General features: G+C 37.1%; 1 protein-coding gene and 1 pseudogene across 2 annotated transcripts; both read left to right on the top strand.

The window, feature by feature from the left end:
- Positions 1 to 267: 267 nt before the first annotated feature.
- Positions 268 to 5,278, top strand: LOC143582074 (glucose-6-phosphate 1-dehydrogenase, cytoplasmic isoform-like). The gene is made up of 16 exons (XM_077064720.1): positions 268 to 464; positions 577 to 643; positions 713 to 899; positions 1,174 to 1,328; positions 1,583 to 1,651; positions 1,831 to 1,889; positions 2,039 to 2,075; positions 2,208 to 2,279; positions 2,448 to 2,595; positions 2,674 to 2,769; positions 2,897 to 2,967; positions 3,453 to 3,568; positions 3,633 to 3,678; positions 3,746 to 3,911; positions 4,671 to 4,753; positions 5,030 to 5,278. Exons 1-16 carry the CDS (start codon positions 268 to 270, stop codon positions 5,276 to 5,278), a joined length of 1,818 nt encoding a protein of 605 aa, XP_076920835.1.
- A 235-nt stretch (positions 5,279 to 5,513) lies between these two features.
- LOC143582073 (trihelix transcription factor GT-1-like) lies at positions 5,514 to 7,087 on the top strand (annotated as a pseudogene). The gene is made up of 5 exons (XR_013143921.1): positions 5,514 to 5,937; positions 6,041 to 6,082; positions 6,149 to 6,281; positions 6,360 to 6,584; positions 6,668 to 7,087. The product of XR_013143921.1 is annotated as a trihelix transcription factor GT-1-like (transcript).
- The last annotated feature ends 6,067 nt before the right edge of the window (positions 7,088 to 13,154 follow it).

The raw sequence follows: 13,154 nt of genomic DNA, 5'->3' as shown, positions 1-13,154 counted from the left end.
GAGGTATTAATTAATTAACGAATTATATAGTTGAGGGTTTAAAATGACATTTGTCGTTAAAAGTAGTTATCTGTTAAGCGTGGAGGCTTGAGATCTCAAATCCGTTAAACCTATATATCTCTCCGATCAACATTATCATTGATCCAAATTCTCAACATCTTCATTTCACATCGTACGTGCATGTTGTTACTAGGTAATTATTATATAACAAAATAATGTTGATACACATGAGTTGTAACTAGCTAGTTCATCTTCTAAGATTTACCAATGGGTGATTATCAACCGGAAACCGGTTGCCTTTCGATTATTGTGCTCGGTGCTTCTGGTGATCTAGCCAAAAAGAAGACCTTTCCTGCACTCTTTCATCTCCATCGTCAAGGATTCATCGAGTCACATGATGTCCATATTCTTGGCTATGCCAGGACCAAAATGTCAGATGACGATTTGAGAGACCGTCTTCGTGGGTATGCATGCTCTTTCATTACTCGTCTACCATTATCTTATGGGCCGGCCTATAGAGCCCAAGTTATGCTTTTTTTATGTGTAAGGTATAACATTATTCACTTCTCAATGCAGATACTTGACACCATGTAAAGGCGGTGAAGAAACACATGATGAAGATGTATCCAAGTTCCTTCCGCTGGTAAGCACAGGACTTGCCTTTATATTGTTATTTCAAGGCTTTGAAACATCCACAATCTCTATCTTGTAGATCAAATATGTAAGTGGCCCGTATGATGCTGATGAGGGATTTCTGTCATTGGATGAGGCAATATCCGCGTATGAAAAGTCAAAAGGCGATAAAGGAGGATCATCCAGGAGACTCTTCTACTTTGCTCTTCCTCCGTCCGTGTATCCACCCGTTTGCAAAATGATTAACAAGTTTTGTATGAACAAATGTATGCACGCACGCACCCTACTCGCATTTTGTGTTTCTTAAATAAACGCATTAGTTGTGGTATCAATTACAAATAGAACTTTTAGGTAGACTCAAATTAGCTTAACATTAAACTTTCATTATGAGCTATAAAATTAATCAAATAGTTCGTTTGTCTGTTCCCTATACCAAACAATTATGCGTTTCTGATGATAATTTAAAACAAAAAGTGGACTACTTAAGAGTTCAAGTATCGATTTAACTGCCTTCTGAAAAACACCATATTATTTCTCCAGCTAAGGGTGGTTGGACACGAATTGTGGTTGAGAAGCCTTTCGGCAAGGACCTGGATTCATCTGAAGCATTGAGTCAACAGATAGGAGAGTTGTTTGATGAATCACAGATCTACCGAATCGATCACTACTTGGGAAAAGAGCTGGTGCAGAACTTGGTAATAATGATAACACAAACTATCTGATGTTTTATTTTTGTAACTTGGTTATAATTTCATAAAAAAATGTTTTAACAAAATTTGTTCAAATTTCAGGTAAACAAGTTTTCTTATTCTATAACAAAGCTTCGAATATTGATTTTTTATAAAAAGAAAACATGTTGCCTTTTTAATATGGACCAACATTGTTATCTTCACATAAGTAATCCTCTTAGCTTTCTACAAGTTAGTTTGAATTTTGTTTGGAAATGCAGCTGGTGCTTCGTTTTGCGAATCGATTATTCATGCCACTGTGGAACCATGACAACATTTCAAATGTACAGGTGAGGGCTCTTCTTGAACCATATACTTTATTTACAGTGTAGACAGTAACATACTAGAAAATCAATCTCAATATAACATATATATCTGTTTTACCTTCACAGATTTTAAATAAAATATGAACTTACTTAACTTCCTATGCTTATTTCTCTTATATATCGTCTTATTTATGTTGTTTCAGATTGTATTTAAAGAGGACTTTGGAACTGAAGGTCGTGGTGGCTATTTTGACGAATACGGGTAGTTTCTTTTACTTCATATGACTTTCATACTTAAATATCTTCAACTGTTTGGCACAACTGATTCAGAAAATAGTATCTGCAATAGCATTTACCACATATGGTTTTTACCCTTGCAGTTACTGATTTACATTTTGGTTTGTTTGTCAGAATTATTAGGGACATCCTTCAGAATCATTTACTGCAGGTAAAAGGAAAAAAACTTATTATTATGATTGAATGCAATTATATATTCATCTTTGCATTTTAATCAACAATAAAAACTTGGCATTTCAACATACTTTATGAAATAATAGTTACAAGTTTGTTTGGAGTGAAGGTGCTTTGCCTGGTTGCAATGGAGAAGCCTGTTTCGTTAAAGCCCGAGCATATTCGAGATGAGAAATTGAAGGTGTTTGATTTGAATTTCTTTAAACGGGCCGGATGGGTTATATGGGAAACTGAGGTTTGGGTCATAATAAATAAATAATATGCCTACATTGATTATACAAACCATGTTAATATATAATAATACTTCTTTTCAAAAATATAAGCTTAATTTTTGTGAACCTGATTTCAGGTTCTCCAGTCGATTCTCCCGATTAAGGATGATGAAGTGGTGATTGGACAATATGAAGGATATAGAGATGATCCCACCGTTCCTAATAATTCAAACACTCCCACTTTTGCAACCATGGTTATAAGAATTCACAATGAAAGATGGGAAGGTGTTATAATTTTTATTTGTGCTAAAGTTAGTGCCATCATAAAGTGGTACAATTAACATCTTATAATTCATTTTGAAGGTGTTCCATTTATACTGAAGGCTGGAAAATCAATGAAATCAAAAAAGGCTGAAATTAGAGTACAATTTAAGGATGTTCCTGCTGATATATTCAAGCGTATGTTAATCTTTGTTTGGATTTGGTCGAATGAAATCAACAACATCTAGTTTGTGAAACAGTTCACAGAATTTGATTCTAACATGTTAGTTGCACGCGTTTCTGAGTTAGAACTTGTTTATTTCAGCAAAGAGTAAAGGAAGGAACGAGTTTGTCATTCGACTGCAACCTTCAGAAGCCATTTACATGAAGCTAACAGTAAGCATTTGTGTTTGTTTTTTAGCTTTGGGGTATGCTTGTTTCGCATTTGCATAAATATTTCAAATATTTTGTTTTAAAAAATGGGTTCTTTTGAAAACACCAGTAAATTGGTGGTTTTTAGATTGAACTGTAAATCTGGGTTAGTGTCGTTATCTATGATAACGAAAACAAAGAAATTCACTTTGCAAGATTTGCCATTTTGCTGCTGAAGTCGCTATCTCAGATGAGACTGATTGACAATGATAACGATTTCACAGAATCCGTCTTTTTGTTGTTAAAGTTGCTATCTCAGATCGACTTCACTTTTGCAAAAGGACAAAAGGTTGTCATCCAATAGCCACTTTAGCAACAAAAAGATATTGGTCTAATCTACTTAGATCTGCATACTCCAAGAATCTAAAGTTATGAGTTTACTTCTCTCCTTTTGACATGGTTTAGAAATTAGCTAAATGTTTACTAAACACTTATGATATCAAATGAAGGTCAAAGAACCCGGGCTGGAGATGAAAACTGCTCAGAGCGAATTAGATTTATCATATCGACAAAGATATCAAGACGTCATCATTCCAGAGGCATATGAGCGCTTGATTCTTGACACGTATGTATAATTGTGCATGTCTAATATCTTATCGGTTATGAAAATATGCATGATTTTTTTGCAGAATACGAGGCGATCAACAACATTTTGTTCGTCGAGACGAGCTGAAGGTATATCGAATAATTACTTTCTCATAGCATATTGCTATTGCTGACTATTAATATTAAATGAGATCAGGCTGCTTGGGAAATCTTTACTCCACTGTTGCACAAAATAGACAAGAATGAAATTCATTCACTTCCATACAAGCCGGGGAGCAGAGGCCCGGACCAAGCAGATAAGTTATCTGAAAAGGTTGGATACATTCAAACCCATGGCTACATTTGGATCCCACCAACATTGAGTAAGTCTTAGATTAATTATGTCTCCTGCACCACCATGGGCCATCCATGTGGAATAAGATCATTGGCTTGATCGATCTAGTTAATAAATAAGATCAAAATCTTGTTACTTTCTACGCATCACGAGCTCTTGTTTCATATCCTGATGGAAGTGTTTGAATCATAATAAGATCGTGGTTTTAACTAATTTTTACATGTTTGAATCATTATTGTAGACTGATAATGTGGATTATTTTTTGAAAAAATAAGTTATTTGATACATTGATGAGGTTGAGATATTTGGTTTTCTCGCTTTAATTCAAATATGTATGAGGTAAGAAGAATTTGTTTAGTATGACATGCTATGATGCTAATGTGCCCTATATATACACTCTTATGTACTTTAAATGCATCTCACGATAGTCGAAAAAATGTAATATCCGCACACACTAAAGATCAATGAAAAATAAGCCCTAAACAAAAGCAAATGCAAAAAGTCTTCCGAATTCGAAAAAAAAATGTTTTTCAAGACTAAAAATATTTTAAACAAGACATACAAACATTTGATTCAGTAAATGTTCATCAAATGAGTTATAAAATCATGTAGTATTTACAATAATCATTATGAAGAAAACAAATCATTCATAGATTTTTAAGGATGATGAAGAAAACATCGCATCGACTGGTTAAATCAGTAAAATGTTTATTAGCGCAACTTCTTCTCACAATGTCCATGCTAAAACCCATTAACTGTTCAATCATTAACTTGACATCATTTTTAGCCAACTTGATTCTGCCACTTGCCCAAATTAATCTTGTCAAACGCCAAAAAAGGTTCTTTTTGGACATTTTAGGGAAAAAGCTGGTCGGCATAAGGTTAATGATTAAAAAATCAGTTGGTCGGCATGAATCATGATTTATTATGGACATTTTAGGAAAAAGTTGGTCAAATAAACATTCTCTTGGTATTGACTAGTCAAATGAACATTTTAATAATTATCCATGTTAAAACACATAAAAAAAAACTAATAAAGAAAAAACCATATTAATCAAAAACTTCATTTAAAGAAAAATCTATAACAACAAAAATACATCACCCGAAAATATTAAATGTTTTGCTTCTAATGAGTTATCCATTCAGAAAGTCACAGATGGTTTTATTATCACCCGACAAATAAATTATCCAAACAAAACACAACCCACCTTGCAAGGAAGATATCGATCTCCTAATCCTAATCCTAATCCTAATCCTAATCCTAATCCTAATCCTAATCCTAATCCTAATCCTAATCCTAATCCTAATCCTAATCCTAATCCTAATCCTAATCCTAATCCTAATCCTAATCCTAATCCTAATCAATCAACCGACAAAGAAGTGTTACAAAACTAGAGTAACCCAAAAGTCCATGTTAAACCTTCAAATATACTTTAAAAACAATAATACTTAAACACAGATTTCATCACTATATTATCAGTATTATTAATCCCGCGAAATCCATCTCCATGGACTCAGATCTCTTCCACCGCCACACCACCAATTCCCAAATAATAATAATAATAATAATGTATCTCTCCTCCTCCTCCTCCTCCTCCTCCGATAAATCAATCAATTTCTACAAACACACCAACACCGATCACAACAACTCGTAATCATGTCCGACAACAATAACACCACCACCAGCAGCGGCGACGATCACGAACTCAGGGACCCAAAGAAACGAGCTGAAACATGGGTCCAAGAAGAAACCCGGATCCTCATCAGCCTCCGCCGTGAAGTTGACCGACAGTTCAACACCTCAAAGTCAAACAAACACTTGTGGGAACAGATCTCCTCCAAGATGAGGGACAAGGGCTTCGATCGTTCGCCGATGATGTGTACCGACAAATGGAGGAACCTCTTGAAGGAGTTTAAGAAGCTCAAGCATAAAAATAATAATAATAATAATAAGATGTTGTATTATAAGGATCTCGAGGACTTGATTCGAGACCGTGGGTGTGCGTCTCCTGCTTCCTCCAAGCTCGATTCCTTTATTCACTTCTCCGATAAAGGTTCATATATATATATATATATATATATATATATATATCCTTGCTGTCTCATGTGTTTTTTACATGTTGGTTTTCTGTAGACACTGATTTTGATTTCTTATAGGGCTAGAGGACGCGGCTAATATTCCGTTTGGACCGATTGAAGGTACATTGTTGTTGGTTGGTATCTTTAGATTAATGATTATGAAACTGGAATTTAATGGTAATTTAGGTAATGCCCGATCAACGGTGAATCTTGAGACGCCTTTGGATAACGATGGTGATCCTCTTGCGATCGCTACCAGCCGAAGCAGTTGCTGCAAATGCAGTCCCACCGTGGAACTGGAGATAAGCCACAGGAAACGGTATTTAAAACATTGTGTTGTCGTTTTTATTATGTTAATGATATGGATTTTGAAAACATGTATTGTGTAAAACTATAGGTGGTGAAGGTCAGTCTTCTTATGGGAGGATAATAACAGTAAAGTGGGGAGAATACACTAGACGAATCGGTATCGATGGATCCACAAAAGCGATAAAAGAGGCGATAAAGTCCGGTTTTGGAATAAGATCTAAACGTGCGTTTTGGTTGGAAGATGAAGATGGGATTATACGCGCTCTTGATAGGAACATGCCTGTTGGTAGTTATAATCTTCACTTAGATGAAGGTACATGAACTTAGTATATGCGTCATGTCATTTCATCCTTCGGTTTCAATGTTTCGTCATTAATATTGGTTTGGTACATGTAGGAGTGTCGATAAAAATATGTCATGATGATGAATCTGAACGTGCACCTGTTCGTACTGAAGACAAGACTTTTTATACCGAAGAGGATTTACACGAGTTTTTGACTCATCGTAGGTTGTCGGGGTTAAGAGAGATAAACGGGTATAGAAATGTTAGCAATGTGGATGATTTACGTCTCGGTGCGGTCTACCAAGGGATGAGACTGCTTGACTAGAATTGGTTTGTTGTGGTGCATTAAAGGGGCAAGATGATCTTTGTTAACCTTGTTAAATGGTGTATGGTTTAGCTCTTGAGATGCTTGCTGTGTTGTACAGATTCAGGATCTGTGAATGAATGAACTTGTTGAAGTCGTAGTTTTGTAAACTGGAAAACCTTTTATTTAGACACGCTAACTATAACATAATGAAATTAGTCAAATTACCAAAACTCTTTTAAGTTTATTATTGTCTAGAGAGTTCATTATATATATATATTATAATTTGCAATGTTGGTAACACTCACAGAATCACTGTTTCTTCCCAAAATGTATATTCAATGTGCAACTTTGCTTCAACATTAACCCACTAAAACGTTAATTGACTAATTCTTTCTTGGGTCACAAAAACAAGTTGGTATAATCACCAGTAGCATGGACCCGTAGGAGTTGAAGGATTGCTTACCGGTTATATTATTGTTCATGTTCACGATACGCATTTGACAACACATTTAATGAACCGGTGTAATATGCTTTTTTGATTTCTGGATCATTGTGAAATGGCCAGGTTGTTGCTAATGACAAAGGGGTTTTACATACTCATCAATAATTGAATCACCAACCTTTAACGCTATTTGACACCACCCCCGCAACACGGGTGGTCTAAGTACTAGTTTTTATATAAACTTGGTGGATCACATTAAATTCAGTTCCAAGTCTGACACCAACCGACACGTTAGCTGTGTCATAAAAAAAAGGTTTGTAGCTAAAGTGTTATTGCTATTATTATTATTTTCCAAAATAAGTTGTATTCTAGACTTAATTAAGAACATAACTAACCATTTAAAATAAAATCTTAGTATTTGTTAATATGTAAACTGAAGTATAAAATTTCTTTCAAACAAGTGGGTTTTTATAACTTACAAAATAATAACTAACCATTATCTATTATCTATTTTAAGTATAAAAAAGAAGTTTAATGTCACAAATATTATTTTTTACTATTTTAATTGATTTTTTATTTGTTAAATAAATTAAAAATAGAAGTTGTTACATAGTTTAATTTGTTTTGGTGGTAAGAAGATCATGCTCCACATTTGCAATAAGATGAACCGAAGGGTTTTTGTGATTACGAATGATGATTAAAGAGATACAAGATAGCCCATTATATAGGAAACAAAGTTACATATTACTACCATCTAAAGATATAAGATACAATAAACGTTCTAACAGTCCCCCGCAAGCTAAGGGCGGGGAACGACTTGAAGCGTGGACCATAGAAGCAGAAAACGTTGTGATGGTAGAGGCTTTGTGAAGATGTCAGCTATTTGATCACCTGTGGATATAAACTGAACATTTAGTTTGCCTTGAGCCACCTTTTCTCTGACAAAGTGAAAGTCAACTTCAATGTGTTTTGTTCGTGCATGAAACACGCGATTGGCAGACAGATAGGTAGCACCCAGATTGTCGCACCATAGTGTGGGTGAGATTTTAGTTTTAATACCAAGCTCTTGTAGAAGAGCTTCTAACCAAATTATTTATGTTACCGTATCTGCAAGAGCTTTATATTCTGATTCAGCAGAGGAACGAGAGACCGTACGTTGTTTGCGGGCGGTCCACGAGATAAGATTGTGTCCCAAATATATAGAGAACCCCCCCCCCACCCCCACCCTCGTGGACCGAAGGTCATCCGGACAGCCGGCCCAGTTGGCATCAGTATAAGCTCGAAGAGAGGTTGGTAAGTGAGCATCTGTGAAAGCATGGAGAATAGAGCCCGAATCATGACGAATGAAGAGACCGTACACACATGTGCCTTTTAAGTAGCGCATAATTCGTTTTACTGCAGCCCAATGGTTTTCAGTTGGAGCATGCATAAATTGACAAACCTTATTAACAACAAAAGTGATGTCGGAACGCGAAAGAGTGACATACTGCAAAGCGCCAACAGTTTGGTGGTACTTGACTTCATCAGGAAGCAATGGGCTGTCATTGAGGGTCAAGATCTGGGAAGCACTCATCGGAGAAGAAACATATTTGCACTCTGAAATGCCTACTCGTTGAAGAAGATCCAAAATGTATTTCCTTAGAGATAGGAGAATATTGTTACCGTGAGGAACAATTTCAATGCCCAAAAAGTAGTTTAATGCGCCGAGATCTTTGATGGAAAAAGTGGAACCAAGCCGATGAATTATGTTGTTAATAGCCTGATCGTTGTTGCCTGTGATGCTGATATCATCAACATAAACAAGCGTGCCACCGTTCTTCAAAATAAAAAGATATGGATCAGTTTTAGACCCATGAAAACCGAGTTGGTGAAGAGGAGTAGACAAGCGATGAAATCAAGCTCTTGGTGCTTGTTTGAGACCATACAATGACTTGTGAAGAAGACACACATGATTAGGCCGCGTGGGATCAGGTTAGCCAGGTGGCTGGCGAATGTAAACTGTTTAAGTTAAATCACCATGTAGGAAGGCATTTTGTACATCTAACTGTCGAAGGGACCATTTGTTTGTGACAGCAAGAGACAACACTACACGAATGGTTGTTGACTTTATAACCGGGCTGAATGTCTCGTGAAAATCAACACCAGGTTGTTGCCTAAAACCTTTGGCGACGAGTCGGGCTTTATAACGGGTTACATTGCCAGCAACATCCTTCTTTGACCTGTATACCCATTTGCAATCAACAAGATTAGTGTTTTTGACAAAGGGTACATGTGACCATGTTCTGTTCTTAACAAGAGCATCCATCTCGTCAGTCATGGCTTGCCGCCACTCGGGAGATTTGTTAGCAACGGTAAACGATGTAGGATCAGTTAGGAGAATGGGAGCAACTGAGGTGTGATAGGATGAGGGATTATATGGTGTGGTCCATTTGGGATTAGTTCAAAGATTGGCGGGTCGAGAGTGGGTAGGTGGTGGTGGTGGTGGTGGGGTTGGTGATGGGCTTGGTGTAGTTGGAGATGGTGGAGTTATTGAAGCAGCATAAGTAGGATCGGATTGAGGTTCTGAGGCAGGTTCGGAGGAAGGTTTGGTTGAGGCAGGTTCGGAGGGAGGTTTAGTTGAGGCAGGTTCGGAGGGAGGTGAAGTGTTAGATACAGATTATGTGGTGGGAAAACTAGTAGGGAAAGAGGAGATATATGGATCAGTAGGTTTAGGAGGTGATGATGAAGTGGACAGTTGAAATGGTAAAATCTCCTCATTGAAACGGACATGTCTAGCAATATAAACACACTCGGTGGCCAAATCCAAACAACGATAACCATGGTGAAATGGACTATATCCAAGGAAGAAACACGGAGTGGATCGAAAGTTCATCTTGTGTCGATTATAAGGACGGAGGTATGGAAAACATTGGCATCCAAAGACACGGAGAAACGAGTAATCCAGGCGTCGTTTAAAATCATGTTCAAAGGGTGATTTGTTGGAAGAGACCCGAGATGGAAGACGGTTAATAAGATAAACCGCTATTTCAAAGGCGAAGTTCCAAAAACGTTGTGGGAGGTTAGAATTAGCAAGAAGGGTAAGTCCCGTTTCCACAACGTGACGGTGTCGACGCTCTACCACACCATTTTGTTCACTAATGTGTGGACGAGAACGTCGTTGAATTATCCCGAGGGAGGTAAAAAATGGGTTCAAGTTGCGAAACTCCCCACCCCAATCAGCTTGAACTATTTTTAATTTAGTGTTGAATTGACGTTCCACCATAGTAACAAAGGTTTTGAATGTAGAGAAAACATCTGATTTTAGGGCTAAGGGGTAAATCCACATATAGCTGAATGATGGTCAACACATAACATAAAAAAGCGTTGACCGTCAAAGGAGAGCGTTGGTGCAGGCCCCCAAACATCACAATATATCAAATCCAAAATATTATGGCCACGGAAATTAGATTCATATAAAGACAGTTTAGAAGATTTTCCCAACTGACACGACGCACATGATGAGGGAAATAGTTTTGTAGAAATAGGTAAAGAAAAATTAGAAACAACTGAATGAAAAACTCGTTCATGAGGATGCCCGAGACGTTTATGCCAGATAGTGGAAGATGCTCGAGTGGCCGTGAAGGAAATCTTTTGGATGGACTTGAGTTGAGGGATACAGATGGAGTAGAGACCATTTTTACTTGGGCCCATGAGTAGGGTAGTGCCTGTACGTTCTTCCTTAACAACAAAAAATAGTGAGTGAAACTCAAAGAAAACGTTATTGTCAAAACAAAATTGTTGAAAGGACAAGAGATTCTTTTGAATTTCTGGTATGTGAAGTATGTTTGAAAGATTAAAGGTTTTATGTGGGGTATAAATTTTAGATGAACCAATGTGAAAAATGGGCAGAGGTTTACCATCGCCAACATGGAGGGCATCATGACTATAATATGCTTCGGATTTGTCTAAACTTGATAAGTCCGATGCAACATGGCTGGTTAATCCTGTATCAAGAAGCCAAGTAGCACCAGATGATGAACCGGTTTCTGAACAACTTGTAAAATTGGTCTGAGGGACTGTTCGAGTCGTAGAATTGGACTGATTTGGGCATTCAGATGGGAGATGTCCTATACCACATCGATTGCAATGTCCATATACTGTATTTTGGGTTGATGCCCATGAAAACTGAGTTCGATTTGCCCCACTGTTACCACAACCCCTGTTGAAGTTGCCACGAGAATTTCCTCGTGTGTTCCACGTCTATTCCCTCGATTGCCGTTATAAGCAGTATGGAACGCCTGAGTTTGGGAGCTGCTATTGGTGTTGGAACCAATAGGGTTTAATTGCAGCCCTAGCTGTGAGGCAAACTGCTGCAGAGCTGACACCCGGGACTGGTGCAGTCCACTCGAAACACCTGTAAAATCCGTAAAGGCCTGAGGAACCATAGTTGGTGTTGGACTGTTTTTTGTGAAACAAGAAATCATGGTCACTTAGAAGCCCGTGTAATTAATTGAAAACAATTGGTGGAGAGCGAGCGAGGAGAGTGGATTTCAGGCCATTGTACTCTTCCTGAAGGCCTGAGATAACAAGCATGACAAAATCTTTATCTTTAAATGGTTCACCAATATTGGCTAGGGCAACTGATGTACATAAAATTTTACATCTTTTTAGCATCAAATAATATCTAAAAACTGCAATTTCTATCAAATAAACAGCACATAAGGCTACTTATCATAACAAAATGTAATTTCAGGTGAAACCAAGCCCCAAACGAAGAAACAAGCAAAAAGATGAAGAAAAGCGGAAGAAAACACAAGAAAAAAAAAGAAACACGCCCCCATGCCTAAAGAAACACGCCCCCATGCTTCTGAACACCAGAAAAGACAAAAATCTACAAGAAAAGACAAAACCTGGGAACAAAATCACGGGGCCGTGCCCCTTGCCCATGGGGCCGTGTTCATACATAAGAAACGACAAAACAAATATGGCATGTCATAATAAAACACGGGGGCGTGCCTACGTAAACACAGGGCCGTGCTTCTCACTCCAGATTGCCTATAAATAGTGGCTCATGTGCACTCATTTGGTGTGCCTTGAAGAGAGTTCTATCCGGTTTTCACTTATAAAAACACCCACTAACACTCACATTGAAGATCTAGTGAAGAGTTTGAAGGCTTGGAGGTCATCATCATCAATCATCATCATCAACCATTATCATCATCATTAAGAAAGAAAATTCATCCACATTTGGTTAGATTGTTCTAGTTTAATCATGTGTTTTTTATAATCATCCATTCTAATGTTCATAACTATGATCATTATGAGCTAAACTCCATTTACCATCTAAAATCTATGAAGAAGCTTTGTTTTACTTAATAATTATAAAAAACATGTGGTTTAGTCTAGTAAAGTACATGGTTATCTTGCATTTTGATGAGAAATGTTTCACCATCTTAAATCAACAATTCAAAGTTGGTGATTGTCAATTCTATTGGCAATCATTCATGTTCTTGAAAGATAGAAGTACTTTGATAAATTATCGAAACATGGATCCTTATATTGTATTTAGAAATGATGAGATATAAGTTATGATCTATTTCTCTAAGTTTTGGTAATCCGAAAATGGCATTGCTTAGGATATCATGCTAGTTAAAGAAATCATATGTTAATGGAATGTGTAATTATGACCTACTTAAATCAACCAAGGGGAGGTTGTGTGACTAAACTATAACCACCCGAAGTTGTTAGAATTGGTATTTGAGAAAACGAAGTCAATCATAATCTTTCTACTTTACGAAACTACTTGCCAACTTAAATTGACATTCTCGAGGTAGCATGACATTAGGAAAGGGTCGACTTTAAAATGAGCATG

Source organism: Bidens hawaiensis, unplaced genomic scaffold, assembly GCF_021521415.1.
Source record: "Bidens hawaiensis isolate Kalapana, Puna unplaced genomic scaffold, B.hawaiensis_p1.1 tig00031440_1, whole genome shotgun sequence".
In the NCBI taxonomy this organism is placed as follows: Eukaryota; Viridiplantae; Streptophyta; class Magnoliopsida; order Asterales; family Asteraceae; genus Bidens; species Bidens hawaiensis.
Note: the sequence above shows the minus strand (reverse complement) of the source record. Positions and strands in the feature narration are given on the sequence as shown.

Coding starts and splice junctions, on each gene's coding strand:
- LOC143582074 (XM_077064720.1), top strand. CDS start 268: ATGGGTGATTATCAACCGGAAACCGGTTGCCTTTCGATTATTGTGCTC. Junction 2,280..2,447: donor TTCGAGATGAGAAATTGAAG/GTGTTTGATTTG, acceptor ACCTGATTTCAG/GTTCTCCAGTCGATTCTCCC. Junction 3,569..3,632: donor GAGCGCTTGATTCTTGACAC/GTATGTATAATT, acceptor ATTTTTTTGCAG/AATACGAGGCGATCAACAAC.